This window comes from Rattus rattus, chromosome 10 (assembly GCF_011064425.1).
Source record: "Rattus rattus isolate New Zealand chromosome 10, Rrattus_CSIRO_v1, whole genome shotgun sequence".
Taxonomy (NCBI): domain Eukaryota; kingdom Metazoa; phylum Chordata; class Mammalia; order Rodentia; family Muridae; genus Rattus; species Rattus rattus.
Window position 1 is genome coordinate 88,235,677 of NC_046163.1, and position 18,261 is coordinate 88,253,937.

Sequence of the window (18,261 nt, forward strand, 5' to 3'; positions counted from 1 at the left end):
ACCTGAATTTCTACCTCTGGTGACTTAACTAGCTGTATTTAAGAGAGCTGTCAAAGGGAATGGAAAGAACCTCTAACTTCATTATAATCTCACCTGCATGCTAAATAATACATCTTCAAGTATTTGAGTAGCTGGCAGTTGACATAGTGACAACTAGAGGAAAACACACAAATAAAAAAGATGGCACACATAGATTTCTGAGAAAATCCTCATGACTCATAGGAATGATATGAACACTTCTTCCATTTGTGAACCTAAACCTTCTCACTTCTTTTGTTCTCTATTTTTAACATCTCCACTTCAAAAAGGTTGAGAAGTTGATTGGCCAGTTAATCCTCCCACCTTGACTATTCTTAGGCAATAGTGAGTTCCAGGGCAGGTAGGCTGTAGAGTGAAACTTGGTATCTAATATCAAAACCACATAAATTGAAAGAAATTTATAATCTCAGGGTGTCTGAGATAAAGAACAGATGATCACTTGCTCAGGACAACTAATCCTTAATGACAGTGACCTGCAGAACATCCTGGAACACTGTCTCAGAAATCATGATCATCATGATCATGATCATGATCATCATCATCAAAAAGTCTTTTCTACTACTCATTATATATTCTGTCTTAGTTTTGTTTGCAAAATACCAAGAGTTGTTACCAAAAAGCCCAAATGGAGTCAAGAACAACTAAAACTTTCAAATAAAGATAGGGAAATGAATAACAATTTACAAAGAGAGTGTCGGTCTTATTTCTAATAAGGAGAACAAAGGATATGACAATTAATTTGTCCTTTCTTTTCTCCCACTCCAAATACATATAATAATTAATTTTAAGTACCAAGATTGCAGGTTGTATGGCATTTATAATTTATATCACAATATTTTATTTCTAATTCTGTCTGCCAAACATAATCACAATTACAATCACCCCCATGCACATCACATCTGCAGCACTTCTACATTTACATGTTTGAATAACACCTACTCACATAGGCCATATTTTATTTCTTAACATCAAACACATTTTCTCTGCACAATTTGTATAACTGTGGATAAGAGGTACATGGAAAACATCACAAATTAATTCCTCAGTGGCTTTTCTGCTGTCTGTATACTGATTATTTACTTTTGAAATACAGTGAAAAAAATATTGTTTGCTCAACAGATTCATGTGTGAAGTATCTGATAAAAAGTACCCTTGATGAACTGCAATGATTTTTTTGAATACTTCATGTTTGTCCATATTTCTAAATCTGTAGCACAACAAGCATGGGCTTCACTCTATGAATATCTCCAAAGAAACTTTCTTAGTCTAATAATTCTAAAACTTATGTACTTACATCTTTTGTTCTTGCTTTTACTTATTAGTAAATTTTGTGCAAATTTTTAGTTAAAAACTAGTAATCTTGAGAATTTAGCTTGACGTTTTTCATTTGCATAAAAATGAATTATTTTACAAAAATTCTATTCATGGTTTCAATGTTTAATTTCTGCACATTTCTCCTTTTTTTCTTCTAATATTAATATGTATATGTTACCTCCTTTGCAAAATACTTGGGAAATACAAGTCCATGATATTTCACATGGTCAAAAAAAGAAATTTGAAGATGTAGATGAGGTTGTTTGGTGAACAACAGTCTTGTTATGTAGGAGTGAAGAACTAGTTTGGATTACGGTAGAACCCATAATGAAGTCCAGCAGCTGGCAGTCATCATTAATTGTTGCTCTTGAGACAGATACCAGGAACGATTGGGAAGTTCGGACAAGCCCGCTAGTAGAAATGAATGGGCACGTTCACAATCACAAAGACCCTCCTTAATGAAAACAGAGTTTGAGGAAAGAAGTTCCCCTGTCAACCCAATGCTCTATATGTTTCAAATTGTAAGAATACACACTTCCACATACATGTGGGCTCATACCACATGAAAATGCATAACAAACACACACACACACACACACACACACACAAACACAAGCACAAACACAAGCACACAAACTACAACAGAAAGCAATTGGATGCCCTTGACTTCCAAGGTTCACTTAGTTCCATTTTTTTGAATCAATTACAACATCATTATGATTGAATCTAGGTATCAAAGTTACCAGCTTACTTTTCACACCTCTAATTGCCTCATTATAAAAGATCTTATTGACAGCACTCTCCCCATGCTAAAATATTCACAAAGCTTAGAACTAACTAAACGCAGGTAGCAGAGGCAATACCCAAATTCCTGAGCTATTACACAGGGATGAAATAAAAGGCATCACTTGAGTTCAGATACTCTTACTTAGCAATACTGCACTTCTGGTTATTTAAATTTTGTTAGCTTGAAGTTACAAACTAATGTTTGAAAAAGTATCCTTAGACATTATATTATATTTTCATTTTCTTAGTAATTATGTGGTCACACACTCTTACAGGTACACAGTAAGTAACTTATAATATGATGGATATAACTGATAGTCTGATAAAACTGGAACCATATATTTTATGATAACATTATGAAATTAAAAATATTCAGTAATCAATAATTATTGTCATATTTAGTGAAAAATAAATCTATTATTAGCACTTCAGGAAAATATTTTGCTTTCTTTTTCATTTTCCATTTATTATTTCAAACTAATGCATAAAATTTGAAATTTATGCTTGACAAAATATTTTCCATAACTAAGAAACTGTGATTTATTCATAACTCGATTTCAGAGAAAGCATTCCAGGAGTTACACATGGAAGGGAAGGCATGAATATATATTTACTTTTGTTTAACAAGTGTCTCTTCTGTAGTCTGAGGTAAACATTCTGATGATTTTCTAATGCGCTACCAACTATGATAGCTTATTCAGTTACTGTGTCTTATAATTTCTCAGTGTGATCATATTTAATCAGTAAGAATCCTTTTTTTTTCTTTAATCAATCACAGTGAACAGACAGCTTAGAGATTGCAATCTTTCTTCACATTCTACTTTGATTTATCTGTTTCAAAAAACACATGGTCAAAGAAAACAAAGGCTAGAGATATTTAATTTATGAATGTTCAATACATTGGCCTTACTAAATAACATTGAAAGCCATAATTTTACACCTCTCTTCCATTATGACTGCTTTCATTGTATATAGTCATTCTTACTACTCAAGAACATAAAATTAAAAATTGGACATATCAAGTTCCTTGTTATTTCTGTAGTTAATAATGCATGTAAGAGGTGAAAATGCATGTAGGAGGTGAAGGTCATAAAGTCACTTGATGCAACATTTGTCCAATAGGAATACCCCGTCCTTGAAAGAAAACTGCTGGTATTAGCAATGACTTTATCTGCAAGTACATTATATCAGATAATCCTGTCATCTACCTCTTTCCTTTGTTTTGAATTGTTTTCATGTCAGTTCTATTGGTACCTACTTGAAAGACAATTTTATGTGAATATAGACCTATGACTAACAACAGTATATGTGACTACGAACTGAATATATTCACCTGCTATACATTCAGTCTCTGTCAATATACCATATATATCTTAGAATTAGTTACTACCAGCATTAACCTTTTTCATTTTACAGATGGCTGTCAAGCTACATAGTGTTTAGAAACATTACCCACCTAGGAAACATCTACAATACTAACTGCTTATTTTAACACAATATGATGAGTTGCCAAATTATAGGTGAGAAGATGACAGTCCTCTATGTGTACTTAAATTGGGTGGGAATGATGGCCTCTGTAAATATCACTTTTTTTAAAAAGATTCTCTTCTCTAAGCATAATAAACACGTAAAGAAACTAACTTTTGAATAGAAAAACAGAAATGGATGAAATCCAAGTGAATTTAAAAATGAAGAAAAATTGAACTGTAAGGAGCAATATGTAATTAATAAATAAAATTTAAGGTCAAACAAAGAAAACAAAAAGAATTATTAGGAATATATACTGTGTCTTGGGAAGATAAGTATACCAGATAATACAATGGGAAGTATGAAATGTAAATGTTGGGAATTATTGAGTAATATATCCATAGAGCCCAAAAATAGAGCAAACTAAAGAAAATGAGCAGAATTTGTACAATTCTGAATAGGGCATGATGAAAACGGTCTTTGTTAAAGCAGAACTCAACTATTTCAAATAAGTCCATTACACAGGATCTTGAAATTTAAATTTCAAAGGAATTTAGAAACTTAAATACCATAATACTTAAAGTTTGTTGATTTAAGCAAATATCTTTTAGAGTAAATGGTAATAAAACGGTAATTAGGAATTAAATCCACAAAGGGGCAACAGGCTCAAATCTATACATTTCTCACTGACTAGTTGGCACTCTTCATCAAATATTTGTGATTTCACAAAAGCATGAGTTCACTATGAAAATGCTATGCTTTTACCTGAAACATTTCTTAGGAACAGAAAAACATCCAAAACTAAATATGAAATATAATTATATAATTACTATATAGCTGACATAGGAAAGATTAATCTCTTTCTGAAGAATGTTTCTCCTTAACTTCTAAGCTGGGCTTCATATTTTGAAAGTGAGTATTTGAATGTAAACTGTGCACTGAAGTTTCGTATGCTCGAACATCGCACTGAAGGTTCATATGCTCGAACATTTGGTTCTTGTCTGGTGTGCCTGTAAGCATTAGCTCCGAGGCTTGATTCCAGGATCCCATACAAAACAGCCAGAAATTGTACTGTGCACCGAGGATGTGGAGAGAGGCAAATCCGTGGGATGACTGAGCCAGCCAGCATACCTGATGTGAGGAAGTGCAGTTCAATGGTAGAAAAATCTTCTGTCTAAACCACTGTATAAACCACTTTAGAGAACGGAGAATGATGGAAGGCTCATGGGAGAGGTTTCAGGTGTTATGATGAACTATTAACATAAAATTTAGTTAAAACAAATCCTCACCTAACATATGGCAGCTATTAATAAGCTAACTTAAGTAGTATATTCAAGAAAACACTCCTCAATGGGAGCTGGAGGAATGGCTCACACATTACTCGTGACACTTACATGATTGATAACTCTTATCTGTACATTCATTTCCAGTGCACCATCTGGTCATGCAGTTCACAGCCATGTATGTAGAGAAACTACTCATACACATTTAAACTGAAGCAAAACAACTACCAAGTGGCAAATGAACTTTGGCAATGAACTCCTTTTCCTGAGCTAGCTTTATGGCTTTGAGATTTTCTTAACTTTATTAACCATTTTATTTACTTACATTTTAAATGTTTTACCACTTCCTGTTCTCTGCTCCATAAATTCCCACCCCATCTTCCTCCCCTTTGCCTCTAAGTGGGTGCATCCTCCCCAACCCATCCAGTCTCACCTCTCCATTCTAGCATCCCCCTTCTCTAGAGCATCAAGCCTCCACAGGACCAATGACTTCCCCTCACACTGATGACAGACAAGGCAATTCTCTGCTACATATGTAGGAGAAGCCATGTGCCTGCCCAGTATATTTGGTTAGTGGTTTAGACACTGGAAGCACTGAGGGGTCCAGTTAGTTAACACTGTTGTTATTCCTATGGGGTTGCAATTCCTTTCAGCTGCTTCACCCTTTCTTCTAACTCTTCCATTGTGGTCCCCAGGCTTATTCCAATGGTTGAGTGTGAGTGTCTGCATCTGCCTTAGTCAGGTGATGACCGAGGGTCTCAGAGGACAGCTATGCTAGGCTTCTATCTGCAGGCACATCTTGACATCAGCAATAGTGTCAGGGTTTGATGTCTGCAGATGGAACAAATTGCATGGTGGGGTGGTCTCTGGGTAGCCTTTCCTTCAGTCTCTGGATATTTCTGTCCCTCTCAAAAATTGTAACCCAGAACTGTCCCTGTCTAAATGAAGTGCACAGGATTTGAGGTTGTTAAGTGGAATTATATTCTTGCTTGACTTAAATTTCTTCTGAATTCCATAACAATTCAAAACAATCTTTAAAAGGGATACTTTTCGTTTGGACTGAAACTTATTTAACAATTCCTGTCATATATCAAATATATTCATACACAGATTACATCCTTAAGCAAGTTGTCAATATTAACATTTACTACTACACACAATATGGTTTTGCAGAAGGAGAAACTATGGTAGAAAATATGCTTGCCCTCTGAATTTATATATAATACTTAAAGAGTGCATTTATAGCACATGAACTTTGAGGTATTAACTTATCTACTTCCTTATCACATAAGAAGCACAGCACACCTAAGAGTGATTGCCTTTGTCAATTATTACTATGCTATATTTAGCATATTATCACCATATTTTTCTGTCAAAATTCCACTATCTTCCATAAAATCTTGAAATTTGTAGAAATAGAAAAATGTTATTCTTCTCATAAATAAACAACATACTCACACCTGTAAGCAAGACTAACTAAAACTTGATTCCTGCTCTCTAGACCTAGTGAATTAGAAATTTCCATTTTACCACAAAAATACATAAAATTTTTTTTAAAAAGCATATCTAAAAAGCATAAGTATCTTAATGTACCACGATTCACAAAAGATTTCTATGTGAATAGCTGTAGGGAGAGATATCCCAATAATGTTCATGACTACAGTATTAAAAATATGTTTTTCACCTTCTTTCAAATAGAATCTATTATATCTTGAAATTAAAATTGAGGTTTTTCTTTGTCAACATGAATAATGTAATCCCATGACATATACGATTGATGAATTAGTGTAGTTTCAGTTCTGTAGGTCAGAAAAAAACTACACCATCTGCAGCAAGACTAAAAGTCCATACCATTTGTGGTAGCTTACATAATTGAAGAACATGGTGTCTAGATTTTATTTTTCTAATATGCCATTCAGTTCAACACACACACTTTCTATATTTACACGGTTCATAGCAAAACCAAATGCTTTCATTTATTCACCTTCAACACTAGCTTGATTAATTATAATAATTTCTTTTCTATTAAAATTTTCAGGTATTTTCTAAATCTTATGATTTGTTTGGTATGCCTTGGCCAAATCAGGCATTACAATGACTGAGTAAAATTTTATTTACTTCCCATATATACTACAATTATTGTTCACAAACACATTCGACCTGTTTGTAGTTGCTTTGATTTGAGAATGAAATACTATTTCTACCTTGTGAAATATAATCAACCGAATCATTGCCATTAAAATATTCAACTAATATCATCTTATAGTGACAAAATATTCAATGAGGGAAATTTAAAATATTTATACACACAAGTCTTTCCACAAGGAGAGAAAAAAAGAAAGCAACATTTTGTACTGAAATAATTCTTCATAGTATATCACTCAATTTGTACTAATCTTGCTTAAAACTGAACTACAACTAAAACAACTATATAAATACTCTAAGAATTTAACAAGAAATGAAAGAAAAATTTGTTTCTAATTTAGTATTTCATTTTTTTGTCTAATTTATTTTGAACACCTTTAGGTTTGGCTTATAAGTACTTCCTGTTGTATGTTTCAGAAAAAAATATTTTCACTTGTTTTAAATTATAGTTATCTAATATTGTACATGAAATTAATACAGAAAAATTAAAATACACAGCAGATTATGAAAATGTCCTGATAAAGTCAGGAATCACATATGATAGATTTGTGAACAGCATTTTACTTGATGTTTTTTAGTGAATCTAGATAAATTTAGTAAAATAGATGACAACTCTTTCATAATAGGGTAATTTTAATGATTTTGGCATACTGAGAAAAATAGAATGAGAGAGGACCTATTACTATTATAGTAATAGAAAGTAAATATTAAGTATAATCCAAGACACAAATGACAACTACCATAAGTGTAAATATTATTTCGTACCTGTCTTTGGTTCCACTGAGAAGTATGGCTGTCCTTGCAGAATACTATAGACTACTCGAGCACTGTTGCCATAGGTAGGATCATCAGCATCTGTTGCTGTCACTTGAACCACTGAAGTCCCTAGGTAACAACCAAATTATTGTTGTTTTGATTAAATCCCAAGTAAATATCACTGAAGAACTTACAAACTATCAGAAATTCTAGATCACACTGGTTTATTATGTTTAATTCATCTTCACCAAGGCACATGAAATATCAATCTCGTATATTTTGTTGTTCAAACCAAACCAAAGAAATAAAAGTTAGTAACAAAACTTGAAAATATGTAGGTAACAATACTTCCTAAATATGATGAACAATGAATATTAGATTCATATCAAGTCAGAGCCAAATGAGGTTGAAATAATAGATGTCTTCCCCATCATGTTCAGATGACAAGTTTGCACTCAGAGCATTGTCTCAAGAATAAGGGACTGGCTAAAGGGCAGACTAAGAGGTTACAACAAGCTGGTGCTCATCTATTATGTATCAAGAGTAAAAGAGAAAGTGAAATCTGCAATTGTACAGTGGATATTTTGTCCATTTAGCTTTATGTTAAGTACTTACTCTATATTCTTGATAAGTGTTCTATTTTTATTTCTTTTTATTTCTTCATTTAAAAATACTGAATTAAAAATTTTAACCAAACCACTACAAAGTTGAGAAAACATCATTCTGTAATTTGAATGCTAAATATTCTTTTTTTTTATTAATTTGAGTATTTCTTATATACATTTCGAGTGTTATTCCCTTTCCCAGTTTCTGGGCAAATATCCCCTTCCCCCTCCCCTTCTTTATGGGTGTTCCCCTCCCCATCCTCCCCCCTGACCGCCCTCCCCCCAACAATCACATTCACTGGGGGTTCAGTCTTAGCAGGACCCAAGGCTTCCCCTTCCACCCGTGCTCTTACTAGGATATTCACTGCTACCTATGAGGTCAGAGTCCAGGGTCAGTCCATGTATAGTCTTTAGGTAGTGGCTTAGTCCCTGGAAGCTCTGGTTGCTTGGCATTGTTGTACATATGGGATCTTGAGCCCCTTCAAGCTCTTCCAGTTCTTTCTCTGATTCTTCAACGGGGGTCCTATTCTCAGTTCAGTGGTTTGCTGCTGGCATAGGCCTCTGTGTTTGCTGTATTCTGGCTGTGTCTCTCAGGAGCGATCTACATCCGGCTCCTGTCGGCCTGCACTTCTTTGCTTCATCCATCTTGTCTAATTAGATGGCTGTATATGTATGGGCCACATGTGGGGCAGGCTCTGAATGGGTGTTCCTTCTGTCTCTGTTTTAATCTTTGCCTCTCTATTCCCTGCCAAGGGTATTCTTGTTCCCTGAATGCTAAATATTCTAACCATTCCTCCTCAGTTTCCCTTCTATAAAGGACAGGCCTCCCAGAGATATCAACCAACCATGTCATTATCAAGTTGCAATAAAATTAGACACCCCCTTCATATTAAGACTTGATGAGGCAACCCAAATAGAAGGACTGGGATACAAAAGTGGGCAAAGCCTTTGTTTTCTAATGAAGCACACAAAATGGGTGAACCCAGATGGGAGAGGGGGAAATGAGGAGCTGGGAGGAACTATGAAGAAAACCATAATCAGGATATATCAAGTCAGGAGAAAGAATGTGTTTTAAATAAAAGAGTAAACAAAGTGAAAGCATGGATCCAAAACTCAAGCTCGGGTTTTCACCTGCACTTCGAATTTTGACCTTTAAATCAACATAATTCATGCATCTATGCATATATTATCATGTAATTTATGTTCTGCTCAATGCATAAGGAAAAGTTATCATTATAATTGAATACTAGTTTGGTTACAGTAGTTTCATAAATACAGAATTTTAAATCTACTCTTATCCTGACAGATGCTTTTAATGGCTTTTGTCACTAATATTTTTTGAAAATTCCACTCAATTTTCATATTATAATATAGCTTACTAATTCCAACTCTTTTATATTTGAGTAGAAATTATTAAGTTATAGTCACAAATATTTTTTTGTATTTCATTTCCTCTTTGCTAACATCACCAATTATTTCTTATAGAACCAATATGGTCAATAATGTATATTCATAAATGAATCTAAAAGTTATATTTTAAATATTTGAAAGCATGGTAAATTAGCAGCATATTTATTTAATAAATGCATGTACAAATATATTTGTTAATATGTGCTTATAAACTTTCTTATGAAATTTGAGGTTTCATATGTGTAGGTGGGGGCACTTCTGTGGGTGCTAGATAGAGACCAACCCTAAGCACCATTATGAATCATCCATCCAGCTTGGTATTTGAAACAAGGTCTCTCCCTGACCTAGGCCTCAGTGAATGGATCAGGCCGAATACCCAGGAATCTTTCTTTGGTCCTCCCAGAGCTGGAATTATACATGTATACTGCCAGTTTATGCCATGGATTCTGCAATTGAGCTCAGATCCTCATGCTTTCATGGCAAGCAATTTATTGATGGAGCTTTTTCTTCTTTTTTCTAGTCTCTGAGTGTAAAGTTTCTATGCTTATCTATGCTCTGTGGCAATGTGTAAATTGTTCTATGGGTCTAATTATCATTTGTAAAACATATGCTTAATGTAAATTAAATGAAATGTTTTATTTCATCAAAATCAATCAATTCAATAAAATAATTTGTGTGTGTGCATAATGTTCATGCTTCTTGATACTGGAGTAGAAACCATCCAGAACAAAATAGTGATACATTATGTAGTCTCAAAAAAGAACCAATTTGCATACCCAATTAGCATATCCGGTGATAAAATTCCCATTAGGTAGAAATATGACACTATGTCAAACACACCTAAAACCTGTTTTAGTAAGCATAACTAATTGGAAGAGGAAACATGCCAACTTCTCATAAACACATCCCTGCCCACAGTCTTCACTCTCTTTGTTGTTGCTGTTCTTGGCAAGAAGCATTTTGAAGTCATGGATTAGAATACACCTACTATGTCACAGACATGCACATATGTGTACTGACATTTATAGACTACAAGTACCAATGATTCTCTTGCATTCAGTTTGAGTTTATCTGACGGCTGAAGCCACATGTCCCAAAAAGATAAGGGTCTAAATTGTGATGCTATAAATGGAATACATAAAGAATATTTATCTGTCCAATCCCACTGCTGGTACAAAAGCACCAGTTAAATGATTGAATGTATAAAACAAGATAAAACATGCTGGTTAAAAATGTCTATACGGTATAAATTCTGAATGCATCTGCATCAGGCCTTCTGCATATAAGATGTGTTTCTTTAGCTTGGAGTTACTGTTGGACTTCTAAAAGTATAAGTGGGGGTGTCTCTGACTTTTTTGACTGCTCCTGAGAAATTTTTCTTCATACTGGGTTGCCTTGTCCAGCCGTGATATGCAAGTATACCTAGTCTTACTGCATTTCATAATGTGAAAATTTGGTTGATATCACAGGAAAGCCTCTGTCTTCTGAGGAGGAATAGGAGAGCAGAGAATCTGGTTGGGTGGCTCAGAGGAGGAGTCAAAGGGGCACTTGTGGTCTGTATGTATTATATGAAACTTACTCTTTAAAAATAAAATCAACAAGGATAACTTTTATGGATACATTGCCCTATCATATAGTCCCATTTTAAAATTTTTGTTTATATTGGCTAAAGAAAATGCCATTGAAGAAATACTATAAAACTTTATAGGGTTTGGCATAAAGGGAAATGAAGAAATTACATTTTGTTTTGTAATGAAGAAATGATGAAAGACTTTATAGGAAGAGGCTTTCCATTGTTTTCCTGTTTCTCTATTGCTTTACTTCTACAAACCAACTGGGTTTCTGATTTACATGTGAAAAGGTTACAAAAGGATTAGTCCTGGGGGCTTTGGATACTCAGAGAGATAATGAGCCAGCAGTTCTGGGCTGAGTTGCACAGTTGCTAACAGCCTTCTGGCAACAAAAGTGCAAATCAGGGGGCATTACCTATAGTCAGAGTAGTTTATTGTTTGTTGGTTTTCTTTTAGAGTTCAAGCTGCACTTGAGAGATAAATAAGAGGAAGGGTGTTAGAAGGAGAGTGGGAAGAATATACAGTGATGTACCTTTTATTATTTTTAAAATAACTTGTTAGAGATTATTATGATCATAATTTTAAAGAAGTATTGATAGAAGGAAAATGCACAAGCCATTTATTAAAGGCAATGAGAGCTGTGCCAAAAGAACAGAATAAAATCAGTATAAAATGTAAATGTATAAAACAACAAACATAAAGCTTACAAATGGTTAAATGAAGATTGAAGGAAGCTAGCATGTCATTGGTGTTCTTCCATTCTGACTATCCTTACAACAATATTTTTTTTCAAATACTTATTGCAAAAACAGCATGCTCTTTACTTACCCACAGGAGACATCTCAGGAACTCCTGCTGTGTATGGACCATCTAGAAATTTGGGTTCATTGTCATTGATATCCTGAATCTTAATAACAAATTCTGATTCGGGCTCCACAGGCTTGTTGGTGAGTCTGTCCAGAGCTTGGGCTCTGAGTGTATAATAGGCCTGCTCCTCCCGGTCCAGTCTCTTAGTAGCATGGATATCACCAGTGTTCTCATCAATAATGAAAATTGAACTTGCCCCTTCACCTGACAAGATGTACTTGATGGAACCATCTCCTTTATCAACATCAGAGTGAAGCTGTTGAAAAATTCATGTGAGATGAGATTAACTTACAAGAGAGTCAGCACTATAAAGTTATGTAAAAGTCATTCTCATGTCACAGCTGTAAGAGATTTCATTGTTTATGGAAAGATGAGCTGAGTGCTGATTGTGCTAAGTAGCCAGAATATACAATGTGAAATTCAGTACTGGGAACACATAGATTTCATTTCTTTCTGCACATACTCTCATTTCTAAACATATCTCCCCACCATTCCTAAATATATATTAAATACATATGCATGCATAGAGTTGATTTGACTTTCATGTTATGAGATTTTTCTGTAGAATATTTGTAAATTTAATTCTGAAATAGTAATCAATTTGCATATATATGTGTTTATGTTTCATATACATGTTTCACTCTCTTAGAAACTCTTTCTCCTACCTCCCCAGCTTGTCCCCATTCATTCTCTGATTAATCAGCAGAGATGAAAATCCAGTTTTTTAATTGATCAGTTTTTTAAATTTTGAAACTGAAAATTCATTGCTCTGGAAAGTAGAGATTTTAAATCAGTATGTGCATGGGTTTCAACTCAACAGTTCCTGAAATGCCAAGAATGGCAATAGATTTGCATGATTAACCTTAGCATCAGCAGCAGGGTAGCGCTTTCTGATTTATACGTCATATCTGAAACTTGCCCTGCTGTATATCAGGACACAATGTTGAATAGAGGAACCTTGAGAAATAAACATAGAAATAATTACATAATCCCTGAGCTTCATAACCTGAGAAATATGCAAACCAATCCATCATTCACCAATTGATAATCACTTGAAACTATTGCCATCTAGGACTTTGGTTAATAACTCAAAAAGCCAATTTACCAAATACTGAAATTTTCCGTAGCACTACATTTGCATTTTTCAAAAGAGAACATTGGAAAGTACTTAAAATGTTGTGGGCACAGCATTTACATCTATTCATGATATGGAGGATGGGGTTTACAATTGTGCAAGTGATGCTTCTGACAGATGTGCTTCAGGTTTTAAAATACCTAATTTATCCTTTGTTTTCTGAATAAATAGTACAGAAATGCATTCTGATATGATATATATATATATACATACATATATATGATTGTGGTTTTATTTTTGGTATTGTGTGTCAGAAAGGTATATTCATGAATCATGTGTATTACCAATCTATGAGGAAAATAAATTACTTCATTATCTCAAATAATACTGAAAATTACTGATATGCATATTAGTATATTGTGTATATGTAATAATATATAGAGTAATCTATATATATACATATGAATTGTTATAATTGGATTTAATAAACCTTAAATATCACCTTTTTAATGTTATCAACACAGTATCTCATTCAATGTACATAAATTCTTTACAAATCCTATCAGCAGATGAAGAAACTGATGCAGGAAAAGACTGAGTATGCTGTATGTCAAAGCAAAAACTGCTCCCTACAGAAAAAATATCCTGGAAACTCACTGATTTGTGTGAGTATTAAGTATACAGTATTTAGATTCCAATGCTTCCTCTGGGATAGGAGTTGTGATCTTATGCAGGAGGACATGAAGAATTATCACAAAGGAAATTTTGGGAAAAGGAAGTACAACTGACTTCCTTCCACAAACTCCCCGTATCTGAAGTTTGGGGCTTCAGTGTAGTTTTCATGAATTCATTTTATGACTCATAAAATAGTCCATTCTTTCTACTTATAAGTACAATAGACCCAACATTTAGCAACACAAAGCAAAAATATGCTGTTCTGAGACAAAAAGCAGATGGGATAAGATATTGTTAAGCAGCTGTCAAGAAGATATTAAGTCACTTTTCAACTACTCTCCTAACCCTGCTTCTACTTGTCTGCTTAGGTGCAACTCCTGGGAAGCCCTCATGTTTGCCATGAAAGGATTGTGGGAAATCCATGAACTTCAAAGGGATCGTGATACATACTCGGCATATATAGATTTTGTTTCTTGATGAACTTTCATATAAATTACATACAGCTTTCCCATTTTCAGAGACAATTCATATGCCTCATTTAACTAATTCCAGTCAACTAATCCTTGTTTAAAGACAGGGTTGCAGAGTGACATTGTCATTTGATAGATACAGGAAAGATAATACACATTCAGTCTCAAACATGAACTTCAAGATGAGCTCTGATGCTATGTTTTGTATTATCACGTTGATTGTTCTGCATGACTGTGATCACAAGAGAGTTTAGAGACTGATGATTAATACTATTTGTTTTGTTATTCATTCAAAAATCTCATTCCTTGTTTTCTACCACTCTTTTTCCTAATACAAATATATACATATAATTTCACAGACACAGAACACCACCTCCTCTCTGTCACTTACAACTTCCGCTAAGCTGGTATTATCCCTGATAATTGCCACACCGCAACACACATTTTTGTTGAAATCAACACTCTGTTTTTGCAAGGTTAGCATAAGCTACTTTGGTTAAAAATAATGACCAACCTTAGATATTCTCACTTGTACATTACAAATCTAGATGCACCCTCATAATCTCTTTTTAATTTGGAAATAGGATTTATTATTAAAATGGTCTTGTTTTCTCTATCCTTAAAAGACAATGTTTACAATCTGAAAAGAAAACATAATTCTACTGACGTAATGTTTCAACTAATCTTATTTGAGTATCATTGCGATGGGTCTTTGGGAACTGCCTATGGTGTGGAAAGCTTGCAATCTAACATTGATCATCATATAAAGATTTCCAAAGTAGATCCCATAAAGTAGTCTGCCAGTTTGCAGATATCTGTCATGGCACTAAATACCCATAATGTGTTACACACATACACACAGCAGAATTTTTCTGTTACATAAATCCTATTGCTGCTGTATTATCTAAGATTTCTAGATAATTTCTTTAGAAGGCAGTACTTAAAAATGAAAGTCAATCGTGAGTAGAAGCTGACAGCCATGTTTTCTTCTTAAGATAATTTTCTCTTGCAGACCAAACCACAGACTCTATTTGCATATAAATTCAATTATCCACCCTGGATCCTTTTTTCTAATTCTACAAATCAACATAGCCCCATGATTCTTAAAAAGAAGATAGCAAGTACAATTTTAAACATACCAATTAAATCTAGAGATCTACATTCCTTTGTAAGCACAGACAATTAACTAGCTGGGTGGGATCCTGTCCTGAAATTACCAATTCGACCAGAACTGGACCTAAACTTATTCTGTTTTAGGCTGACCTTTAACTTAGGAATCTTCCTACTTTGGATCTTTCTGCAAAGTTGCATTATTATTGCTGCTGTTTTGTTATTTGAGGTCTATGAAGTCCCTCATACAATTTATATTTTGTGTAGTCACAGCAGCTACCATTTTGTTGAGAAACATAGACACATGCTCGGTTCCTATACTCAGGCACTATCTTAATCTTAAGAGGTAGAGAAATTTGTGTTCTCATTCTCCCTTGAGAAAAAGAATCCTCAGTATAGAATAAATGCATTGTATTATAAGTGCAAACTGCATTCTTAATGTGTGTATCTCTGTGTGTGTGAGTGTGTTTGTGTGTGTGTGAGAATCACACACACACACACACAAACACACACACACAGAGACAGAGACAGAGACAGAGAGACAGAGATGAGAGAGGAAGAAGTGAAAATGCGTTTCGCATATGTGTGTGTATATTTTTGTACATGTATATTTCTCTGTGAACAGCTATTATAATTTAAAAACTTTTTATATTTTAAAGTTTCATACATTTGGAATCCATGTACATAATAAGAAATATTAATTGGACTTAGAGTTTATTAATAGCCAAAACACAAAACAAAGCAAAAGAAAAAGAGACATGTAGTTTGAAAGGAGATGGAATGGAGCTAGAAGAAAGCAGAGGTGGCTAGATATAATAAATAAACATGTTCTAAAACATATATATTAATAATGTACTGTGGACCCATTATCTCTGAAAGAGCATTTCTCCTACTTCTCAGGCTAGATAATGTTACATGGTAGTAACAAGTAAATATTTTTAAGTTTCAATATTTTAACATTTTACTTGTTATGAATATTCTCATTCTTACCTTGCTCTAATACTGTCACTTATTTCTATGTTACACCCATTTCTCTACTGTTATCATTGTCAAATATGAATTTTCTCTGACAAGTATGAGTTACACAATTCCTTTTGTTAAATGCACGTTTTAGTATGAGGAGACCTGAAGTGATTAGGAACAAAACTTACTTGATCAGAAATATTGATTGTGACATATTTACAGGATAAGCAAGTATCTAGAAGAGATAGCCTACTGTTCCTTTGCTTATGGCTGATTGATTTATAGAGCATCAATTGAAATATTCATGGTCTATACATAGTTTGCAGGAAGAACATCTTTGCGGAGAAACCATCTTTTGATGGATCAATTCAAACTGAATATAACATTTATTGCATTGATTTCATCTCCTTTTTGTGTTTTCAAAATGTTCATTAAATATGGCTATTTCTCAACATCAATTTGTTTCTCCATTTTCCTGACATGAGGTTCAATCTCTTTCTGTACTATTACCAAAGCACAAATCTCTTTCTGTACTTTCATTCACTTTGCCAAGGTGCATTCTTTCAGAAAAGTTTTTTGAGATAGCACCTGCTGCATGACTATAACTAGCAATGCCCATAGATTTAGGACACACCTATCAATGCACGGTAACTATCTCATGACCAGTTCTGTGACATGAGGGCCCATCTTTACTAAAGCCCCATATTTCTGTTACTATAAAAGTTTGATATTAACTAAGAAAAATATTTTTTTCAAAAACACCATACTTTTAATAATAATGTTTAGCACAAAATTTGGTAAATTCATAATCCACTTTGTAAAGTACCAGTTTTGGTTTAATTCTCTGTTATATTAAGGCTTAACGACAACAGGAAATGCAAATCAAATCAAATAGAGTTTAAAACTACTGAATGATTTGCATTTCTTTAGATAATAAATGTATTTCATACATTTCCTTAACTACCTTTGATGTAACTTAGGATTATGACACTGATTTAATAATTTATATATATATATATATACATACATATACACTTATATATATACACATATTAATGAGACAACCCTGATAAACATTACCAGACCATGTAATTGGTTTCATTAAAATATCAATTGCTAGTGATAAACATTCCTTAAAGAAAACTGAAATTGAAGAGATGTTAATATATTGGTCAACTTTGTTTTCTTCCATAATCTTTTAATGTTACTCCCCTTTCCCAGTTTCCTGTCAATAATCCCCCTATACTATCCCCTTTCCCTGCTTCTATGAGGGTGTTCACCCACCCACCCATCCCTTTCCTACTACTCATTCTGAAATTCCCCTACATTGGAGGGAGGGGCTTTCAGCCTTGGCAGAACCAAGGGCATCTCCTCCCATTGGTGCCCAAACAAGCCATCCTGTGCTACATATGTAGCTGGAGCTATGGGTTTGTCCATGTTTACTCTTTGGTTGGTGGTTTAGTCACTGGGAGCTCTGGTTCGTTGGTATTGTCATTCTTATGGGGTGGCAAACCTCTTCAGATCTTCAATCCTTTCTCTAAACCTCCAATGGGGACCCCGTTCTCAGTTCAGTGGTTGGCTGCAAGCATCCAATTCTGTATTTGTCACACTTTGTAAGAGACTCTCAGAAGACAGCTATATCAGGCTCCTATTAGCATACACTTCTTGGCATCAGCAATATTGTCTGGGTTTGGTGGCTATATATGGGCTGGATCCCAAGGTAGG

At 34.1% G+C, this 18,261-nt stretch overlaps 1 protein-coding gene across 2 annotated transcripts in view; it reads right to left on the reverse strand.

Moving 5' to 3' along the window:
• Positions 1-18,261, reverse strand: part of Cdh7 (cadherin 7) — a 94,478-nt gene that overhangs the window by 30,690 nt on the left and 45,527 nt on the right. For both annotated transcript variants that reach the window (XM_032914785.1, XM_032914786.1), the window contains exons 3-4: positions 12,205-12,499; positions 7,800-7,919 (exon numbers count right to left, since the gene is read on the reverse strand). In XM_032914785.1, coding sequence (XP_032770676.1) covers positions 7,800-7,919; positions 12,205-12,499 — 415 coding nt within the window. The remainder of the gene's footprint in view (positions 1-7,799; positions 7,920-12,204; positions 12,500-18,261) is intronic.